This window comes from Cygnus atratus, chromosome 2 (genome assembly GCF_013377495.2).
Source record: "Cygnus atratus isolate AKBS03 ecotype Queensland, Australia chromosome 2, CAtr_DNAZoo_HiC_assembly, whole genome shotgun sequence".
NCBI classification, from domain to species: Eukaryota; Metazoa; Chordata; class Aves; order Anseriformes; family Anatidae; genus Cygnus; species Cygnus atratus.
In genome coordinates, this window is record NC_066363.1 from 116,394,223 (window position 1) to 116,414,082 (window position 19,860).

Below are 19,860 nucleotides of genomic sequence, written 5' to 3' on the forward strand. Positions count from 1 at the left end.
GCAGTGGGCAAGCAGATCTCCTGCACCCGCTCTGTCAGATAGCCATTTCATCACAGGAGGGAGGAAGAGCAAAAAAAAAAAAAAAAGCAAGCTACATCCTTGGAGAGAGAAGCTGCTGCTGCAAGACAAAAAATAACATTATTGCCTCATGTTACTCTAGCATGTGACCAGTTACGGCAATTGTTGATTGTCTGCATACCAGGAAAAAAAATGTCCTGTAGTGTAAAAAGTTCACAGTCTCTACTTCAGGTCATTACAAGTGACCTTTCCTCTAAAGGCAGTTATTAAGGAAGTGGATGACCAATTCAACATTTAAATATGCTGTGCTGAGCAAGAAAAAATCAGAGAGGACAAGAGAAGTTTTTTTAAGCCTGTAGTGAACTTCATTTTCTTTCTATTGTTTCTGTGTAATTTGATTAATGAGATGATGTCTCTTTCTCATTCTCTGAAAATAAGCTTTTATAGGGAAGCAGATGGAAGAAAAGAGCGGTCGCAGAAGGCTTGAAGTGCCCATTTAACACTTTATCGGTGAAGAGGGTCCTACAGAGTGTACAAGAAAACTCCTAAAGCCATCTTTAAATCTCTGTATTTGGGGGGGATTTTTTCCCCCTTTCAACACAGCAGATAGTTTTGTTTGCTCTGCACATGTGAATCCACCGGTGTGGAAGCTGGGCTACGTCTGGTTGTGGAGAATCTGCAGCTGGGACAGGTGCAGGAGGTTGGGGGGATCAGTTGTGGTGTCTCAGGCACAGGGGAGACACGTGCAGCTCAGGACCGTGGTGGTGGTTTGTGGAAGTGATTTTTTTTCCCCAACTGTTTCAGATGGATTGGCTTTCCTTGCCTTAGTCTATATCTTCCGATCAAACAGAGAGAACTAGGGCACACGTGTGTGTGTGTGTTTCTAACATGGCTGCCTTTGTGGTAAAGAGATGGTCATAGGCAATATACAGCGGCAATGCAGAGTTTTCTGTAATGATGATAATCAAAATTCCCATCCCACAGAGTTTGTTTGAGCTGAGCAATACTAGGAAGAATTCCTAGAAAAGGAAGGAGCTTTCATTAAATTAATGCAAATGTCCCAATATCTAAGGGCTGAAGCTGGTAATGTCCATCTTCAGTGGCTAGGGTCTCAGTCATTTCATGGTCAAGAAATCTTGAGATCAGTATCTCTAAGACCAAGCTGCTTTCTTTAGTCGAGGTGAACTCCACCAGGCATTCCACACAACCTAAGCATTCCTATGTGTTTATTATGGGATGCTTGCCTCGTATATTTTCTATCTTATGTTATTTTAGATGAAATTTATCTCCACAGTGAAAAGTATAAAGCAGTGTTCATTTCACAGTATTTAAATTGGTGTGTGTTGTAATGATTTTTAAAACATATTTGTCTTATTAATTTTTTTTTGTGTCTTACCACAGTTTCCATAGAGCAGGTTCTCATAGAAATGTATTTTTTTTTGTTTCCAAGACTTGGAATATGTTCGGTTGGCTTAGGCACATAGAAAATGACATGCCTGTAGTTGCTGGTCTTGGGGTAGAATATCGCAGAATCTTAGAATGGTTTGGGTTGGAAGGGACCTTGAAGGCCATCTAGTTCCAACCACCCTGCCATGGGCAGGGACACCTCCCACTACACCAGGTTGAAACACTTCCATTTAGCCATACACCTGTATACAAAATAGTGACCTTATTATGTTCTTTTTTCATTAACTTCTTTTCTTTCTTTTATTTCAATTGATTATCATTTCTATTTATTGCTGGTCCCTTTCATTTCCTCCTGGGAGGAATCTGCCCATTGAAAAATAGGGAAAATTCAAGTAGACTGCAGTGATCATTCCCCTGACCTAGCTGAAGAGCTACTACTAAGTCAGTGGACAGGTATGCAGGTCTAAAAGAAACGATCCATTACGGGAACTGGTTTTAGTGAACTAAAATTACAGGCAAGAAATGAAGAGCCTCTCCTGAAAGTGTACTTATGTCTCTTTTTTTCTTCATGGAAATGCTGACTAGCCATTAATTCATGGTATTACACATGTGCAGATATGAGGAAAACGAAAGAGAGAAAGTTCTTAATAGTTATAAAAGAAATCAAGGCACTGAATGCATAGGCATAGCAAAACCATGGTACACGTAATTTGAGTATCAGTAAAAACCTTCCTGCTTTAAAAACAAATGAATAAATAAAGTCTCATCACATATCTGCAGCAGGAAAATAAAAATAAAACCATAAACCTCAGAGTTCCTGTGAATGATTTGCTGCTAGCGTCAGTATTTTTTTAGAGAATGAGATGATTTAGATCAAGCAAACATTCTTTTGGCATTAGTGATGTAACAGACTCGTGTTCAGAGAGATTTCCTGTTTACTTTGGGTCTGAATACAGACGTCTCCAGAAAGTAGGTGCTAAAATTTTCATTCCATATCTGCATGTAGAGACAGACAAAACTGGTTTGAGATCTGTAGCAAACTTTACATTTTTGTTCTTAAGAAAAAAAGGGAATAGTGACAGCTTGGACATAAAAATCTCCTAAGGTCAGAGATGCCTTGGTGTGCTGACTGAGCACACCCCTTAGTGTAAATCCTCCAATGCAGAAGATCACCAGCCAGTATCCGTTTGGCAGCCTTGTGAACTACTGGCGTACTCTTCTGAACTGGGACCCTTGTTAACAAATTCACCTGGAGTCGCGGGACTGACTGAATGGCCATGAAGGGCAAAGTACTATCTGCTTATGTCTTCAGAGTTCCCAAATGGTAGTAAGGCATTGTGATGAGGTTCAGTGCACAGCTTCGTGCTGTAACTTTTCATGGATTTTCTATTTCAAATCATAACTTCCGTAAGCGTTCACAAATAGAAGCAATAAATCTTTTCTGTAATTTGTACATATGATTCATACTTTTTAAGTTGAAAGCCTCCTTTAAAAGGAATAAACTGTGTACTTTTTTTTCTAAAAGGCAGAGATCATCTTCTTATTGCATTATTTTCTTCATTATTAAAAATGGGGATTATATTTAATAACTTGTTGCTACTCTTCCTATGCCATTGAAAATATGTATGCGTTAATTTCCATGTAGCTATCCTATCCTCTCTGGAGAGAATAAAGGGCTCTGTTATAAAGCGGACCACATTGCAACATTTGGTTGAGATCTTGTATGGACTGAGATCAGAAATAAGTATTTTCGAGGGTGTGTTTTTCTTTTAATTAGTCTGGTTGCATTTTGACAAGTAATGTCATGGATGTGAGAGCTTGCTCCATCTCCATATTGCAACAGTTCAGTGGTCTGGAGACTGAAGACCTGAGGTAACTTCTGAACTCAGGTCAGCTCAGCTTTGCTGCCAAGGCAGGAGGCCTTTTACTCCCAAGTGATACAAATCTAATAGTAGAAAAACACAGCCTGCAATAAACTCACTAAGTGAATTTTGTTTCTCTTTTGATGGTCTTTAGAAAATGAGATTACTGATTGTTTTCATTAGCTGACTTCAGAAGATTTGTATCCTGTGAGTATAAGAGGTGTATTTCTAAATATGATTGTGATACCAGCATATGAAACAGTATCAACAACATCAAGATGTGCCTAGGCATTGACTTATTGTGTGCTTAGAAATTCTGCAACCGTTACCTTAATCTGCCAGGCAAGAAGTTGCTGCATGCGAAGCTATTTGTGAATTGACATTGGCGCTAGCAACCAAAACTCGGTCCTGGAGAGCACGTTTGTGACAGCTACAAACATTCAGGAAGTAAATGGAGAGGCAAAATCATATGCAGCACTTCTCAGGAAAAACGTAAGAGTTTGCTTTTAGAAAAGAAAGGCGAAACAGGAAGGAAGGGCTCCGCACTGGCTGCGATGAGCATGGATTCTGCTCCATGGGAAGCACTGAGCAAAGGGACATCCCGCTCTGAAGGGGCCAGGCTGGGTTCAGCAGAGCCAGCTCTCTGAGCTCCTCCAGAACAGAAGGAATCATCTTCCTTTACCTCAGAAACCGTAGACAGGCGTCCTTGGTGCTCTTGCTTCTGCAGTGACACAGCTGAGATACCAAGCAGTGTTTGAGTGAAGCCAGATAGGGTTCGTGGGGCTTGTCAGCCCAGCCTGCTCCAGGTGTACGCTGTGGCTAGATGCAGCAGGGCACGGAGCTGTGCCTGGGCTGATAGGACTGATCCCAGCTGAATGTATCTATGAGGTGCTTATTTGCAATTTGGATAACGCACTTTGTGTTTTAGTGATAACTACAGAACAAAGGGGAGAGAAATACTCCACGTATCTTAAACTAGTGTGTTTATCTGTAGCTTAACTTGCAATGGATTTGATGCTGGTTATATATTTTTTTCCAGGCAAAAACTACTTCTCAAGAATTCAGATGTTCCTATTATCATGAATACATATTTCAGTCAAAAGGTGCTACTCAATGAACACTTGGAAACAAGCAAGAAGACACAGGCTCCTACAAAGATGCTTATTAGAAAGAATATTGTATCTTTGGCACAAACGTTCAAACTAGATGACCTTGATAATGAGCAATCCCAGGAATCTCCAGATAACCAGGTAAGGTTCATTTGGTTCAGAGTTTAGTGCTTCATGTAAGAGTTGGTGAGCAGATGGTTGGAAATCCTAACAAAAACAAAAATCCTAAATTACTAACCTGTTCAGTTTCCGCTTTCATTTAGCCAGGGCTGAATAATATGTGGTGTTTGTTTTAATAATATTTTCATAGCAGATGCTTCTGGCCCATCCAAATGCTGAACTGCTGAGAGGTTATTTTGCTGAAGTCTCACTACTGTGTTAAACAGTGATCGTAGCTTGTTTTTTTCATTTATTTTTCTTTTATTCCTTATGGCTGAGTAGCCAAGCATTATTTGAAATAAAATCAATTTCCTGTTAAGATAATAGCTACTAAGATATTATTTTTAATAAATATTCCCTTTTCCACTCATGTTTCTTAACTCATTTCTTTGTCAGTCCTGTCCTTTATTTCACACATCAGTTGGTGACAGTATCCTCCTTTCCAGCCCCTCTGCAATTTGTTTTCTTTCCTGTTGTGATTTCATTTGCATCCAAATAACTACTGAGTCTACATGTCTCTAGCTGTTGTACAAGCTGAGGTGTATTTCAAGGGATTTGGCTTTCTCTTAGTTTATGATAGCAATTTCAGAAAGTAAGACTTAAAGTTTTTTCTTCTTGTCCACCCAAAACTCATTCTTAACATGTGAGAAGTTTGGCTCCAAGAGTTTGATGAACATCTCTGAGTGTCAGTATTTTGTATTTGCCTTAAATATAATTCTACTTAAAGGCCTGGGAATTAAAAAGTTCTATAAAACAAATCCTAATCCAATTTCTTGCTAAAACTCTACCTGGTAAAAAGCTTCTACTATGGTATGTGGAAACCAGAACAATTTCTTTGTTCCCCTAATACTTCCTAACAAAACCATCTAACTTAAAACTCAGTAGTCAAGTTTTGTTGCAAGTGCTTCATAGACAAACCTTATTATCAAACCAGCATTTTTTTACAAATACTGTAAATTTGCTTCTCTACTGGTAGGTAGTACTTATAGTGAAGTTTGTAGTACTTTAAAAACATTTCATTGCAACCAGCTTAAAAAAAAAAAAAAGAGGTTTCAGTTTGAAAATAGAAGTTTGGCTCGTGCTGGGAAGGAGCCTATATATAGAAAATGTTAGGCTATACTTATGATTTTTTTTTCCAAAAAAGAAAGATTTATTTTAAAATGAAAATTAATTAAACTACTCATTTAAACTGAGGTAAAATGTTGCATATTTTTATTAATAAAATGTATTTTGGAAGTTTGGATGATTTTATTTATGAAATATGTTTGGGAAGTAGCTAAAGAATAGATTAAGGTTTACACCTTTAGATTAAGGTTTTGTACTTTTCATTAGTCATCTATTTTTTTAATTGAAACATTTTACATTGAATTTACTAGGTCTGAGGACTAAAATCCTGTCCTGCAAAAGTAGACACCTGTTCATTTTCACATTAATGTGAAAGTCAGTAAGCATTAAGACAGATTTTACCTCTGCATTAGAAAAGGAAGAAACAGAACGTTGAAGTAAAAATGAAACTCAGTTCAAGGGGAAGAATTGTAAATACCAGTATCAGTTCTATTTTCCTCCTGCTGTCATCCTGATCTCTCATGGATTTAATTAGTTCAGTCCAGAGCACCAGTTAAACACAGGAGAGCGCTGTGTGCTGAACTCTTTTGAGTGTTTATTAAAAATCCGTAATAAATGTGGGCCATTGGTCTTCTGTAAGTTAGTTAATGTGCAGTAAGTATTTTGAAACTGATTTTTCACTTCTTGCAGTGATTTTTCATGTTTGTACTTTCTAGCACTACAAAATTTCAACATCCCACTAAACATTTCTGTTAATGGGTTTGCCTTCACCAGGTTGCTTGTGCTCCACAAATCCATAAAAACTGTGATTCCAAAGAGCATCCTGTAGCACTGAGTGCTGTTAATGATTCGCTGCTTGAAATGGTGGAAAGCCAAGGAGCAGTGGGATGGAGAGAAGTCCAGGTACGAGTCGTTATCCAAAGAGTGTACTGTTTGCCTGCAAGAGAAGGTTTCAGAAGCCAGATTCAAGGAAACAAACCTGTCTGTGCAACACCTATCATAAATCCAGATCCACTAAATGTTAGGTAAGTAATAAGATGCATGGGAGCTTTCCTAGTAAGCCTGTAATGTGTGAGAAACCAAAGAGGAGAGAGTTTTGAATTGTCATTCGTAGTCCTCAGCTTTCAGGCGTGTGCACATTCAGCAAGGTGCAGGTTTCTCGACAGTCATGGGGCATGCTTTTAATAGGTGTAGCATGAAATAGAAGTAATGCTGCCCAGAAGAGGGAAGGGTCTGTCCGTAGTTCATGGGTTGCATCAACAGATGAAAGGAAGATGAATTAATGTGAACCAGTGATGATCATGGACATCCTATATGCTTTCTTGAGATTCACAGACTAACTGTTACATCAACCACTTCTATTTTACCTATTTCAGTCTCCTGTGTGCTCTACTGTAAATTATGCTCCTAGAGTGGTCTTTTGGAACAGAAGAGAGATATAGGAAGAGATGGTAAAATGAAAGGCTTTTTTAAAATGGGGATTTTTCACAGATGTCACTGGAGAAACAGGTGCACATATGCAAACTGCCATTGTGAAGCCACAGAAAAATACTCCTGGTGACTTCTGGAAATCTGGAGGTCACAGCAGGTCAACTACTCTGTAGTAAAAAGTGATCTGGTGTCAAAACATTAACACCAATGCAGAAATCTTATACGGAAAACCCACAGAGCACACAGCTTTAGACCAATGTTCTTGGTGTCTTCTATTTTAATATTTGTGTCTTGATGCTGATCCCCTTTCCGTGTAGGTAATCAAAAATGGGCCCTTGTTTTCTTCAGTACAAAAGATATGCCAGGCACAGTTTTCCCTTCTGCTCAGTACCAAACTTCCTTTTATGATCCTCAAGGTTTCAGACCAAAGACTGATTTCCAAGCCTTTTTCAGCAACTGTATCTAAGATTGCTGTGTCTATTATTTAATTTCCTTCCTTCAGGTTTTGCACTAACTTTTGGTTTCTGATGGGTTAAAATTCTATGAGACAGATGCATTCAATTTTGTTTTAACTGAGGAAGTTTATTAAAGCAAGCTGGAGTGGCAGAGCTTATGTTAAGCTGCTAAGTACAGTCTTTCAGGGCATTAAGAGATCTCTCTACCTGCAGAGTTTAGGACTTGAATGGAGATACACAATTAGTTTAAAAGATCCCATTGAAAACTCACCAGATGTAGTTAGGAATAGGTGTTGAAGAAGTTCTTCAAAGCTTTGAAGAATTTCAGTTCCTCTAAGCTACCCTGCTGGTGATAGTACCATTCTTGCAGGTCCTTCTTGGTTTTTTGAAATACTGGAATTCTCCCAAATTCTTGCTACCTTGTAAGCCACTGTATAATTTACAGCACTCATTCCTCATTCCAGGAGGAATTTAGGAAGATTGCTCTCTCCTAAAATACATATTCAGTCATCACTCACAGAAATGTAATTGTCAACAGCTTTGATCCTAATATTTTGTAAAAGCTCATTTACGTATAATATATTGTGCTTAACTTGCATTATTTTTAGAAAGTAATTGGTACATCTTGTTGTGTGAAGTCATTGCTTTATATTTAATTCATTCTTGCTACTGCACATACTAAAACCAAACAAAAAAGTGAGAAGCAAAGAACTTGATCAGCCCCACATCAATCTGTGATTTTGAGGACAACCTTCCTCTGTGCAGATTTTCTTCCAGAGGGCTACATGTGATCAAAAGTCAGGGCAGTTGACAGTCTCTTATTTGAGCTGATTTTTTGATGCCGGTCAATTCTAGCACGGCTCCAATGATAGAGCTCCATAATTGCTTTTCAACTTCCAATGAAAAATATACTTAACTTGCTCACACAGTTTCAGGTAGTTAACCTGCCTGAATCCACACCCTTCACAGGAATGGGGTTAAACAAAACAGAAATCTCAGATTGCACTTATGTCAAGCTTGAATTTGAAATAAAATAAAAATGAGACTCCTTGCTTATGAGTTCATGCTGTAGCTGGGTATTCCCACGTGTAGTTGTTGAACTGGCCTCTTGGAAGTTCCTCAAATTTCGTAGGTGTTCTAGTTCAAAGAGGAGCTTGGTGGCTGTCATTCACAGCTATCAGACTTGTCTTGGATCCATGTACCCTGAAGAGAGGAATCAACCCCCTTCCTTTTTTGAAAGGTGGAGAACGAACACTTCTTTTAAAGAGTGAAGAATGGAGAACACCTCACATTGCTTTATCAGCTGCTGTTTTCATGGCTGATAAGCATCCACATGAGACCTTTCTCCTCTATCAAAAATGTGTGTCTGTCACCTGATAGTGAGCTAAAGGGTCCAACGCCCTCTGGCAGTCCTTTGAACCAACTGATGGCCCATTCTTTTGTAAAGAAGACCTTCTTTTTCTTCTTCCTGAAATTCTTTTTATAAAGTAGAACTGCCATGAAAGCAGTGTTTGTATTTTACAAGGCCAGGTGGATTAGATAGTTCATTGTTTTGTAAACAACAGTTTCTAATTAAATATCAAGGTGGATGAGTAGTTACTTGACTTGCATTGTAGGCTGTTTTATTGTATGTCTTCTCTTGTAGCACTCCACTATAACTTAGAAATTGTTGCTACAGGAAGAATTGAAAACAGATGAACAGAGGCATGAAGTGAAATGTAGAATAGGGAAAGTGGTGTTTCTAGAAAGAGTCTGGCAAATTGTGGGAGAAACTTACGTTTTTGGTGTTTAAACTGATTCGTTGAATTGCTTAAAACTCAAATGGGTAAAGCAGAAATTCTGGTAGTGCCTTATACATATCTAGCTGTTGTTGTTCGTAAAGATAAATATATAGGATACTGCCTTTTAGTGATGGACAAAAGGGGTAAGCCTTTAAGTCAGACATTAAATCACTACTGTGGTAAGACTTCAAGTCTGTTCAGCTGAAGTATCTCAGCATTTTCATAGGACACTGGGAAACCATTACAGAGACTGAAAAGTTCTCTGCCTTCTGTCATACTTAAATTGTTCTCACATTCCCCATGTTATTGTTGAATCATTCGCCTTCCCCCCCAGTAATTAGCTGTTCTCGCAAATGGACTTTTCATGTTTAAGGACTTGGGGGGGGGGTGAAATATGACTTGCTATGACTGTCTGCCCCTTTCCAGCATTCCTGGCATACTTTTTGCTGCCTTTTTCCCTTCTGATGAGAGAGATACTTTTCCAAATGATACAACACATATTTGTCTAAAACCGATTATTTTGACTTTCTGAGAAAGGCCTGACTGCGTACAACGAATCCCAGGGAGAATCCTGTTAACCTGAGGAGCTTTCTGGCGTTGAGGTGTCTGACTCACTGTGTCGGCCTTGTACTTTGTGTTCCTGGGATAAAGCAGTGTATAATTTGGATTTTGCTCTTAGCCAGTATCTGTTTGTTTTGAGTGGGCCACGTGAGTTCAGTAAAAAATAGAGCTGGTCAGTTTTATTCCTTAAAGGACAGAGATCATTGTGTGATAGTTGGTGAAACTAAAATAGATGCATTTTTAGGACTAGGAGGCAGTCAGACTGGTCAGAGCACTCACAAAGTTTGGGTTAGGAAGCTGGACAGAAAAGGGTGTTGTCTAGTAAGAAGGAAAAGCTAAGCACTTCTAAAATAAAACAATGCTAGCTATAGCTGTGAATCCAGATTTTAAAATCTTTGTGGGTGAGTAAAGAAATTTTCCACTCGCTTCTCTTGGCATATGTTTTGACCTACTTCCCACCTGAATGCTAGCACTCTAGCCTACAATGAGTTTCTATTCCAAGAACAAAAGAAAGACAATGCATTTAGTTTAAAAAATAATGTAAACAGCTTCTATCCACGACCCATCAATAGTTCTTTCGGTTTTACTCTATATTTTGTTTTCAATTTGCCAAATCTTACAGAAACAGAAAGGCCAGCTACTGTGCAAGCAGGACCCTTGGGGAGCAAAATATGTAGAAGAGCCAAGCATTTGTTTGAGTGGCTGAAAGAAACAGAAGTGTGGGGAAAGTAACATTTCTCTTTTTGAGTGGAAACATTGCAGTCAGTTGCTGGGATTCATTATATGCTCTAGGAAGTTGTTGCAAGTTTCTATGTAGTCTGTTCTTATATAATTCTGTTTAAAACTGCCTTATTGGCAAAGTGTAATCCTGTAAAACTAACCCTTTTCAAAGTTGGATTTCCTTTTTCCTCTCTTCATCTAATCTTTGCTGTTTATCTTAACACAGGTGTAGGCAGCGTGTTAACCTGTCTGGCAGCGTGCGCAAATAAAAGTTGAGCATCAAGTGCTGCAAGTAGCATTTCAAGTAGGTAGACCATATTGAAAAGCCACCCTTCTGGGATGGAAAGCCTAGCTTAAATTTTGTAAAGCACACTTAAGGCTTCCACTTTTTTTTTTTTTTTTTTTTTTTAATTTGAAAAGGGCCCAGATTGGAAAGGACTGTCATGAAAGATCCATGTTCACAGATGCTAACATCTGTCAGAGTGTTTTTTGTGGCTGACTTAAATCTGTTTACAGCATTCCATTTGTTTTTTTTTTTTTGTCCTGTTTTTTTTTTTTCCCCTCAAGAAAACATTTTAAATGGAATGGTCATAAATGCAAGTTTTTTAAAATTACATTATGTTTCTGGGATGTGATTTTTCAAGTGGGAAATAAACAGGAAATAAGTAACCGAAGTGCAGTAGAGAGTACTCCATAAGCTAGAAGTTTTCTCTGATTTCCCCTTTTCAGATCCTTCCCAGAAGTAAAGATGTTCTTTTAATATTCTTGCAAAGTAGTCTAATTGCTACTTGACAGGCTTGTAATAGTTCTGGTAACAGCTGTGGTTCAAGGTCTAGTAACCTGTTTTTGCTTTGAAGTTTTTTTTTTTGTTCTGTTTTTTGTTTGTTTGTTTAAGCACGGTTAAGACTCCCTGACACTTGGATTATTCCCTCTTTCCTCCACCCTGCTCTTTTTGTAATTCTCAAACTAAAGCCACCAAAGCAGAGAGTAAAGACTAAAGACTGTTGGAAAAACAACGCTGGTATCATGGTGTCTTGCTGAGACATCAACCTGTATTGTATATTTAACACTGTGGATTCCCTGTGCTGTTGCCCAGATAGCCCTGAAAGTCTGTTTTCCCTGCTGCCGGTGCTGCAGATGGATAGATGGAACTTGGGCTTCTTCCAGTGCCACTGTAGTACAACAATTTGTTAATTTGACATTGCCGTTTATTTTTCAGTGCTAAATATTTACATAATCTTATTCTGTCCAAGGGCAAGGTGAAAGCACTGTTATCTGATATACTCTGTACAAAGGAAAAAAAAAGGACCCCCCCCCCCAACACATACCACTGTTTTTCAGCACTGCACTGGGAATCTGCAATTAAATAATTTGCAATTATTCTAAAATATGTCAGGGCAGCAGTTAAGTTGCTGAAAAGAGTCTCAAGAAGACAGTAGCCAGTATGGACCACCAGTGTGACACAGATTCAGTCTCTTCAGAAAAAAAATGGGCAGGAAGAGAAATCGACTGTCAGATAGCCAACGAATGCTGTGTGCATGCTTTTGTATCCATCTAGCAAAATGTAGACACTGGTTGCTAGTTTCTAACTCCTTCATAATCAAGTGCTTTGGCTGTTCAGTAAAATGTCCATATGTTCAGAGATGACAGAACCCTCCTCTTCCCATCAAAGAGTCTTCTGTTGGCCAAGAAGGAGGAGTAGCTCTACTTAATGATGTGTTCCTCATGGTAGAGAAATTGCAGAGATATGTAAATAATAAGAGAGACAGATAAATAGCGTGGAAGCATCATTATGCAGAGTTGCATATTCACTACTGCTTACCTTGTAACCATTCCTTTTCACTCCTCCCGCATCTGATTGCATACAGTGCTTTGGAAAGCTGCGGAGACTTTACTGTACCTGAACACCTCATTTCCTGAACCCACGTAACCAACCATTTTGGAGGGAGGTGCAATTGGGGGCAATGGGAAGAGCGGTGTCCTCCATATGTTATCCTACGGTGGAGGCCAACTTAGGGAGTAGAAAGTGAACGATTTGAAAAGGTAATTTTCCAGCCCCACAGCCACAATCAGGGTATGTGCTGTTGTACATTGTCTGGTTTAAACCAGGAATAGTAATTTTCCAGCACCTGTTATTTGTCAAGAATTATTCTAAGATGGCCTACGTAAAAGGTATGGAATCTTTCCCTTGTTTTTGACCTTTCTTCCCCTTGAATTTTTGTATCTCTGAAAGTTATGCAGTTGACAGAACTGAGAGCAGAAATCATCCACGTGTGTTTTACACCCCTACCTTTCACTGAATACATGACTTCAGTCCTGACTGGGAGGAAGTGTTAAAGTCATGTTGGAGCTCTCCAAAACTTTTATAAAAGCCAGATTGTGTCTCTGGAATTTGTTTTCCTGCTACCATGGTACAGAAGGCAAGAGCCATGAGCAGTGATAAATGTTAAAAATACCTAGATGGACACATGTTGAGCTAACAGTTGAGAAAGAAATCTAAACCACCCAAATATTGCATGTAATTTCTGTGCAACCTGGGCACATAAACACTTTTTGTGCACAAACTTAAGTACCTGTATAGATCAGCAAGTGTGCAAAGATTTAACATAACAGCACGTTTCTGAAAAGGAAGATTCTCAGGAATAATTATTTGTCATCATCTTTGAAAAAGCTTCAATTTGGATATAAAAAATGGGTGTTCCTTGGAAAGATGTTTACAAACATAATTGCGCTCTTTTGGGAAGAAGGAGGTGTCTTGTCCCAAGGATGACAGAGCTAGGAATACATTCTCCAGTGTGGTTTTGAAATAATGGGCACGCAATTCAGAAAAGAAAGACTTTGAAAGGGCTGAATATTACTGGGACATAGGCCTGTACGTCTGTATCATAAGCTTTTATGCACTTATTTATAGAATACAAAAAATAAAGATCTTCAGAGGTGACCATCTTAATTCTTTCAGTAAGCATTGTGGTTTAAAACTGGGATGTATCTTATAAACGTTGGAAACACTTAAGTGTTATCTCACGTGCCAGTCTATTTCAGGTTGTGACTGGCTGCAATGCCTGCTATTCTTGTTCCATTTCTCAGCCAGAGAAAGTCAGCCCTGTCGCACTGGGTAGGGATCCGTACAAACTGCACTGAAATGTTCCAGCTCACTGCAGTTAATACATCATCTCTGTCTTTTGCTAAAGAGAGCTTTGCAAAGTCTGGAGAACATACTCCTCAGATGAGAAGAGTTATGAGCCTGGGATGAATTTGTGATGCAAAGGCGTGAATGGTACGGTGCTTAAGAGATTGTTATTTTTGTAACTGTCACCCTGTAGTAACCAAAAAAAAAAAAAAAAAGATTCACCTGATACAAACTGCCTGATACATATTTGAGAAGGTTTTGTAACTCACTGAATTCAGATGCTTGATTTGAGGCCCCTGTTTGGCTGCAGCGTGAGATCCTCTGGACAACCTGCTATAGAAGTGATCAAAGCTAGAACTCACCGCAAAATATATTTCAGAGAAGTTTTACACTTAAATGGACCGAGAATGATATTATGAAGTTGCAAAGTGTAATTTTTAGTCATGCTTGCAGTGTTTCATTCAGTGTCATGTGATAACAGGATTTTGTATACGTATTTTAAAAACTATTCCTCTGTATGAGTGGCTTCCAGCTCTGGTACATTTACTTTCGGTGGTATGCCAGGCACTGAGAAGGGTCTCACAGCAGCAGTTCCAGCTCCTGCCCTTCTGGAGGTGCTAATCTGACCCATCAGGCAGTGACCACTAGCCAACTGTAAATAGCTTTGTGCAGCTGCTTCCTCCAGTTCAGAGGCGTTTGCTGATCCATGTGACTAGAGGTGCAGGGGCGTCTGAAAGCTGACTTCATACAGCCGCCTGAACACGGGGTGAGGATATCGATTGCTCCCCACAGCCTTTCTTGGAGCTGCAGCAGTGGACAGAAGGAGGCAAAGGTGGAAATGAAAGCAGCAGGCAATCTCTCCCTGTTTCCATGCTTGGTCCTCTGCCCAGGAAGTTATCCTCTGTATTTCATGTATGCACAAATGTAGAGAGCAGGTAGGAGCGAAGTTGCAGTGCAAGATGCAGTGAAGTCCCTACAGCTTTTTTACTTCCCATGTATTTGTGCTGCGATTTTGCACTGGGAACCTGTGCTGTCACTGCATGATCTCGTCTTGTCTTCTCCTGCACCTAGAAAGATGGCTTTAAGGAAATTATTATGAAAGTATGAAATGATTTGATATTTTTCAGTGGTTTCTCAAGTAGTTTAGACCAAGGACAACTACTTATGAGTGCCAGCCTGACAGTCCCTTCCACAGCTGTGCAGTTGTGGTCCCAATCCACTACCTGCTAAAGGAACTGCACCAGCAAGGAGATGCTTGCTTCCATTTGAGTAAACTACCAGGGGAACAGCAAAGGACACAGTATTAGTGAGATGGATAAGAGATGGTGTTGGACTTGCACTTTCACCTCCAGTTTCACTGAGAGATGGGAAAAGCAGTTGGGATCATGGAATGAGAGTCCCAGGCAAGGCAGTACATGGTGGGTAGCTGGAGAGGGAAGTAATACACGGAGTTGAGGCCCTCATATGGGGAATGTGAGAGTGGTCATAAGGTCGCTGAGATACCATTTGTGTGAGTTACCTTTCTTTCTGCCCATTAATTTCCGTTGAGCCTACGTAGTTCCTGCTGTGTATTAGCTCTCTGCGGCAGCAAGTTCCCACCTTGTTGAACTTAAATATGATCTAGCCACAACAGTTACAGATGTTTTTGTCTTTGTCCTACAATGACGGGTTTATGTATTTTTCCCTGCCTCTGAGCAAACGCCAAAATTTGTAAATTCCGCTTGACATGAGGAAAAATGTGCAAGGAAATGAATTTGATTGGAACAAGTTATGTCACACCTTCAATATACAGCTATAAACTGATCATATCAACATAAATAAGTAGTGAAAGAGCTTGTTAACAAAAACATTCCGTGCCTAATCTTTGCAAAAATATATATTTTATTCTTTGATATTTTCTATTTAATTCTATGTGCGTATTTCCTGTACAACGGAGGTGAACACTGCCAAAGCTTCTTGCTGCAGCCTGGGCTGCCTAGTAATTATTAAGAATATCTGTGGTAGGAGCTCATCTATATATACTTTGATGGTCCTGTGTATCCGACTCAGCATCCACATTTGGACTGCCAGGGTTTGGGCGAGAATTGTAGCAATAATATTCTGAGAAAACAGGCATTTTAAGTTGGAAAATTTGGCAGCTGTCAGACTGTTTTCACTTCAACAGTGGAAGTGGAGAGGAACTCCGCTACAGTTAACAGAGTGTCGTGGATTTGAAAGAAGTGACTTGGAAATCAGGATATACACGCTGAGAAGGGGGAGAAGTCAAAGCCAAATTTGTAAATGCTTCCAAAGGTTTACACCATGTCAGATAGCGTGTTTGGTACATCTGTGTGTTAGATTTAGGAAGCTCCTGCATAGACAAATAGATTCTGTTCTAACCTGAGTTCTAACCCCTGTCAAGTTCTCAAATCTTTGGAAGCTAGATTTGGAGGTGACCCACGTGGCTAGAGTTGCTGTTTGGGCAACACATGCATTGGACAAAATCATGAGAACGAGGAATTATGATATTTGGAAATAACATTTGCTTTTCAAATGTACTTTTGCACGTCTTTAGGGTGAGGAACACAAAATTTCCTGTTCAGCCTTATATATAAATAATTTAATTTATAAAAATTAAAAAGAAATAAAGCTAGCTATGATTCTTACTTATTGGTGGGATTTGTGGAGCTGAATTTTTAAGGTACCCAGTATTTTGAAATGCAAAATAAATCTGACAAAAAAGGAAAATACACATAATGAAGTGCATAGGAGCTGACAGTGGAAAAGCAACTGGTTTCAGGACAAAATTAACCATTTAAAAATAGCACATAAACAGTCTGATAGGCAAAGAACAGACAAGAGTGTATGTGCAGCCTGGCTGGATAAAAATTGCTGAGCATTGGAGCGCTTTGTTATCCTGATGTTTCTGTCTAAATTTGTAACCCTGGAGTTGCATGCATCCTCTTTCCCATTGACCAGGAATAGATGTCTTTTCTGTGTATATACTTGATAAATCTGAGTCTATTTCTGCAATTTGCTTTTATATTTGGCACAATACAAATCATGCATTAAGTTTCTGGAGCGCAGGGGGCTCTGACGTTCTCTGATCTGCATATGTCACTGCAAGCAGTGTTTATTATAACAAAACGCCTAGCAACATTACAGCAAAGCAAAGTGATATTCCAGCAAAGCCAAGCGATAGACAGGAAGAATCGGACCGTGCTCGGCTTCGGTGCAGCCTGACGTTCGCATGTCCGTAGTTCAGTTCCTCGGTTAATAGATATTTCCTGCCCTTATTCGAGCCGTCACCAGAAGCCGGTGGCTCTGGGTCGAGGGCGGACTCGCTGGGTGAGCCAGGCGGCCCGTGGTTCATCTCCCCCCCTGCAGCCCCCATGCTCAGTGTGTCTCTCTCTGCACACGCTGTTCAGTAAACAAACTTTGGAGAACCAGAGCAAGCTGGTTCAGAGCAGCCAGTTCATTCACACAGACCGCTTGGAAAGTGGTGCCTTTGCGCAGCCCTGACGTACGGGCTGAGGGAAGCGGAGAAGTTAGTATTTATGTTTTCATTAATGCTTTTTATAGCCGTGAGCCAGCTGTAGCTAGTTAACGTTAGCCTAGGACATCTATTAGCATGCAGACCTCTTACGCAGGATAAAGGGCTTCTGATGGAAACAGAGTTGTTACTCATGGTACTCACGGCTGTGTGTTTACATGCAGGCTGTTTGTGCTGACATGAGATATATATTAGAACAGCGTGCACCTTTTTAATGAGCAAACCTTCTAGGATTCAAGGGGATTTTATGCTAAAACTTTTAGCATAGCAAATCATAAGATTTGCATCTTTAAATGGCTTGCTTAAAAGCTATTGTTTTGAAAATAATATTTTATAACTACATAGCCACAGAAAGTATTTTCAGTTCAGCTTTTAGGATGAGCTGGGAATAAGCAATATTCCTGCAAGTCTCGAATACACTAGTTTGGACTGCTATTTTTTTTGCTATGAATGATGTAAGCGGCTGGCAGCATCATAGGATGAATTGGACCTAAGGGTTTGGCCCAGAAGAATTGATGGCTCAGCAATCCTTCTCTGGTTTCCCCCAGTTCTTGCATTTATTTTTTTTTTTGGAGGATAGTTAGTCAGAAGGGTGTTTAAAAATAAATAACAAAAGCAGCTGCAAAACAGAGAATGAGGAAGGCACAAGAAATGCTGGTTTTAGAGCTCCAGTATGGCAAGCGCCATGGTCTCTCTGGTATTAGCATCAATATGACACTTTCCTTTCCTGGTCAGTCAGCGATTCCAAGCAATTCCAGCAACTCTGCTTGTTCAGGCAGCAGCAGAGGCACCTAAAGAACTACAAAATTTTGTTTATCCTCTGGTTTGCATTTCTGTAAAGGGTGGAGAATGAGCATATTGCTTTCTTACAGATACTTTAGTCACTTGAATAGTTAAAGCTTTGGAACTGCAGACTTTTTTAAGGACTGGCCTCCTTCAGGTTTTCTTCTCCTGAGGAAGGAAGGTAGATTGTTCTCAAGACCATTATTGCTATTCCTCTTCACAGGTCTTCTGCCACTGCTTGTAGTGTGTTTTACAGATACAAGAGAAGATGGTTAGGTCATCCTGAAATGTTCTCAGCACGAATTTCATTCTTCTTATCTTTATCACTATCCCACTGATTGTTAGTAGTGAACTCTTTGAGACCAGGGGATTTCAAAACATTAATTGTAAATAACTTTAGTCTCCCTTATTCATCCTAGCCTTCTCACAGAAAAAGTTGATTACATCAGCCATCATCGTCGTCAAATTATACTTTTTGGTTCACAAAGAGAAGGTTTATAATGCTATTTTTTTTTCATCTGCACGACATACTTGTATGTGAAACTGCTGAGTAGCTCCAGATGCCAATGTCAACTCACATAGTTGAACTATAGTCTGTTACCAAGACAAAAAATCAGGTTATCTCCCAAAATTGAATCACTTCTAATCTCCTGTTCAGATAAATTTCCTCCACCCATCCATTTAGGTACACCACCCTTAATGATCCACTTGAAAAGAATGCGACAAGCTCTGGAAGGCCTGTGAGGCTGTGGAAGTGCAGCTCATGAATTATGTGTTCAGTGCCTACAGCTGTACCCTCGAAGTACAGGTGGGAACCTCTTATATCAGCAGCATCTAGATTTTCTTACAGAGCGTGTTCTGTGATCTGGCTCAGTATTACCTTTACAAATGTGGGTCAAAGCTCAGTTCATTCTGATTTCTATGTTGGATAGTCTTATGAAGGCCAGAATAATCATTTGCTTGCTCAGGCAAAGTAGGGCTTTGATGTACTCACACTCTTCCTTCTAATGCAAACCAACAAAATTCTACTGGAATGTTTTGCGCTATTCAGTAAATTTGCTGGAGACATTTGTTCATTGACATCTGATAGAAAACATTTTTGTTCATATTTACTATTCTTCTCAGGGCTTCATAAGCTGTTTTTATTATGTACATTGAAATGACGTATGTGGTGTCATCATGTGCTGGCCCTTGGGGTTGTTTTGAATTGATTGTTCAGCCATTCAGGGTCCTTTCTCATTTTTTCCTTATGCTCTTGTGACTGGAACTAAAACCTCTGTGCAAGAACTTGCTTGGAGGAGTGTAGGGAATTAGGAAAAGCGGTTTTATCCAACAGAGTTTTCCCACAAAGATGGCTGGGACAATATACATCGTGCTGTTAGCTTTGAATATTATGGACATAAATCGGTATATTAGATACCTTAACACAGGATTATGTAGCTTAATAAGCAATCTCTTTTTCCTCCAAACATATGGCAATGATGTTTTTAGTGTTTTCTGAAAGTCCATGCTTCTGTGATGTCTGATTTGAAACAGATACATTTAACGTAGCCATATGTTGACTGACCAATCCCTTCCCTTAGGCAGTTGTCTCTTCTCTTTAATTTAAAGGTCTTGATAATTTTTCAAGCATACAAGCACCATGTGTTTGGAGATAAGGAGACATAGAATCATTAAGGTTGGAAAAGACCTCCAAGATCATCTGGTCCAACCATCACCCTACTACCAATGTCACCCACTGAACCATGTCCCTAAGCATCAGGTCCAGCCTTTCCTTAAACACCCCCAGGGATGGTGACTCCACCACCTCCCTAGGCAACCTGTTCCAATGCCTGACTGCTCTTTCT

The 19,860-nt window shown here is 39.6% G+C and overlaps 1 protein-coding gene across 2 annotated transcripts in view; it reads left to right on the forward strand.

Moving 5' to 3' along the window:
• The window catches only part of SPIDR (scaffold protein involved in DNA repair), a 201,775-nt gene that overhangs the window by 127,525 nt on the left and 54,390 nt on the right, over window positions 1–19,860 (forward strand). For both annotated transcript variants that reach the window (XM_035553156.2, XM_035553157.2), the window contains 2 exons: window positions 4,327–4,537; window positions 6,395–6,645. In XM_035553156.2, coding sequence (XP_035409049.1) covers window positions 4,327–4,537; window positions 6,395–6,645 — 462 coding nt within the window. The remainder of the gene's footprint in view (window positions 1–4,326; window positions 4,538–6,394; window positions 6,646–19,860) is intronic.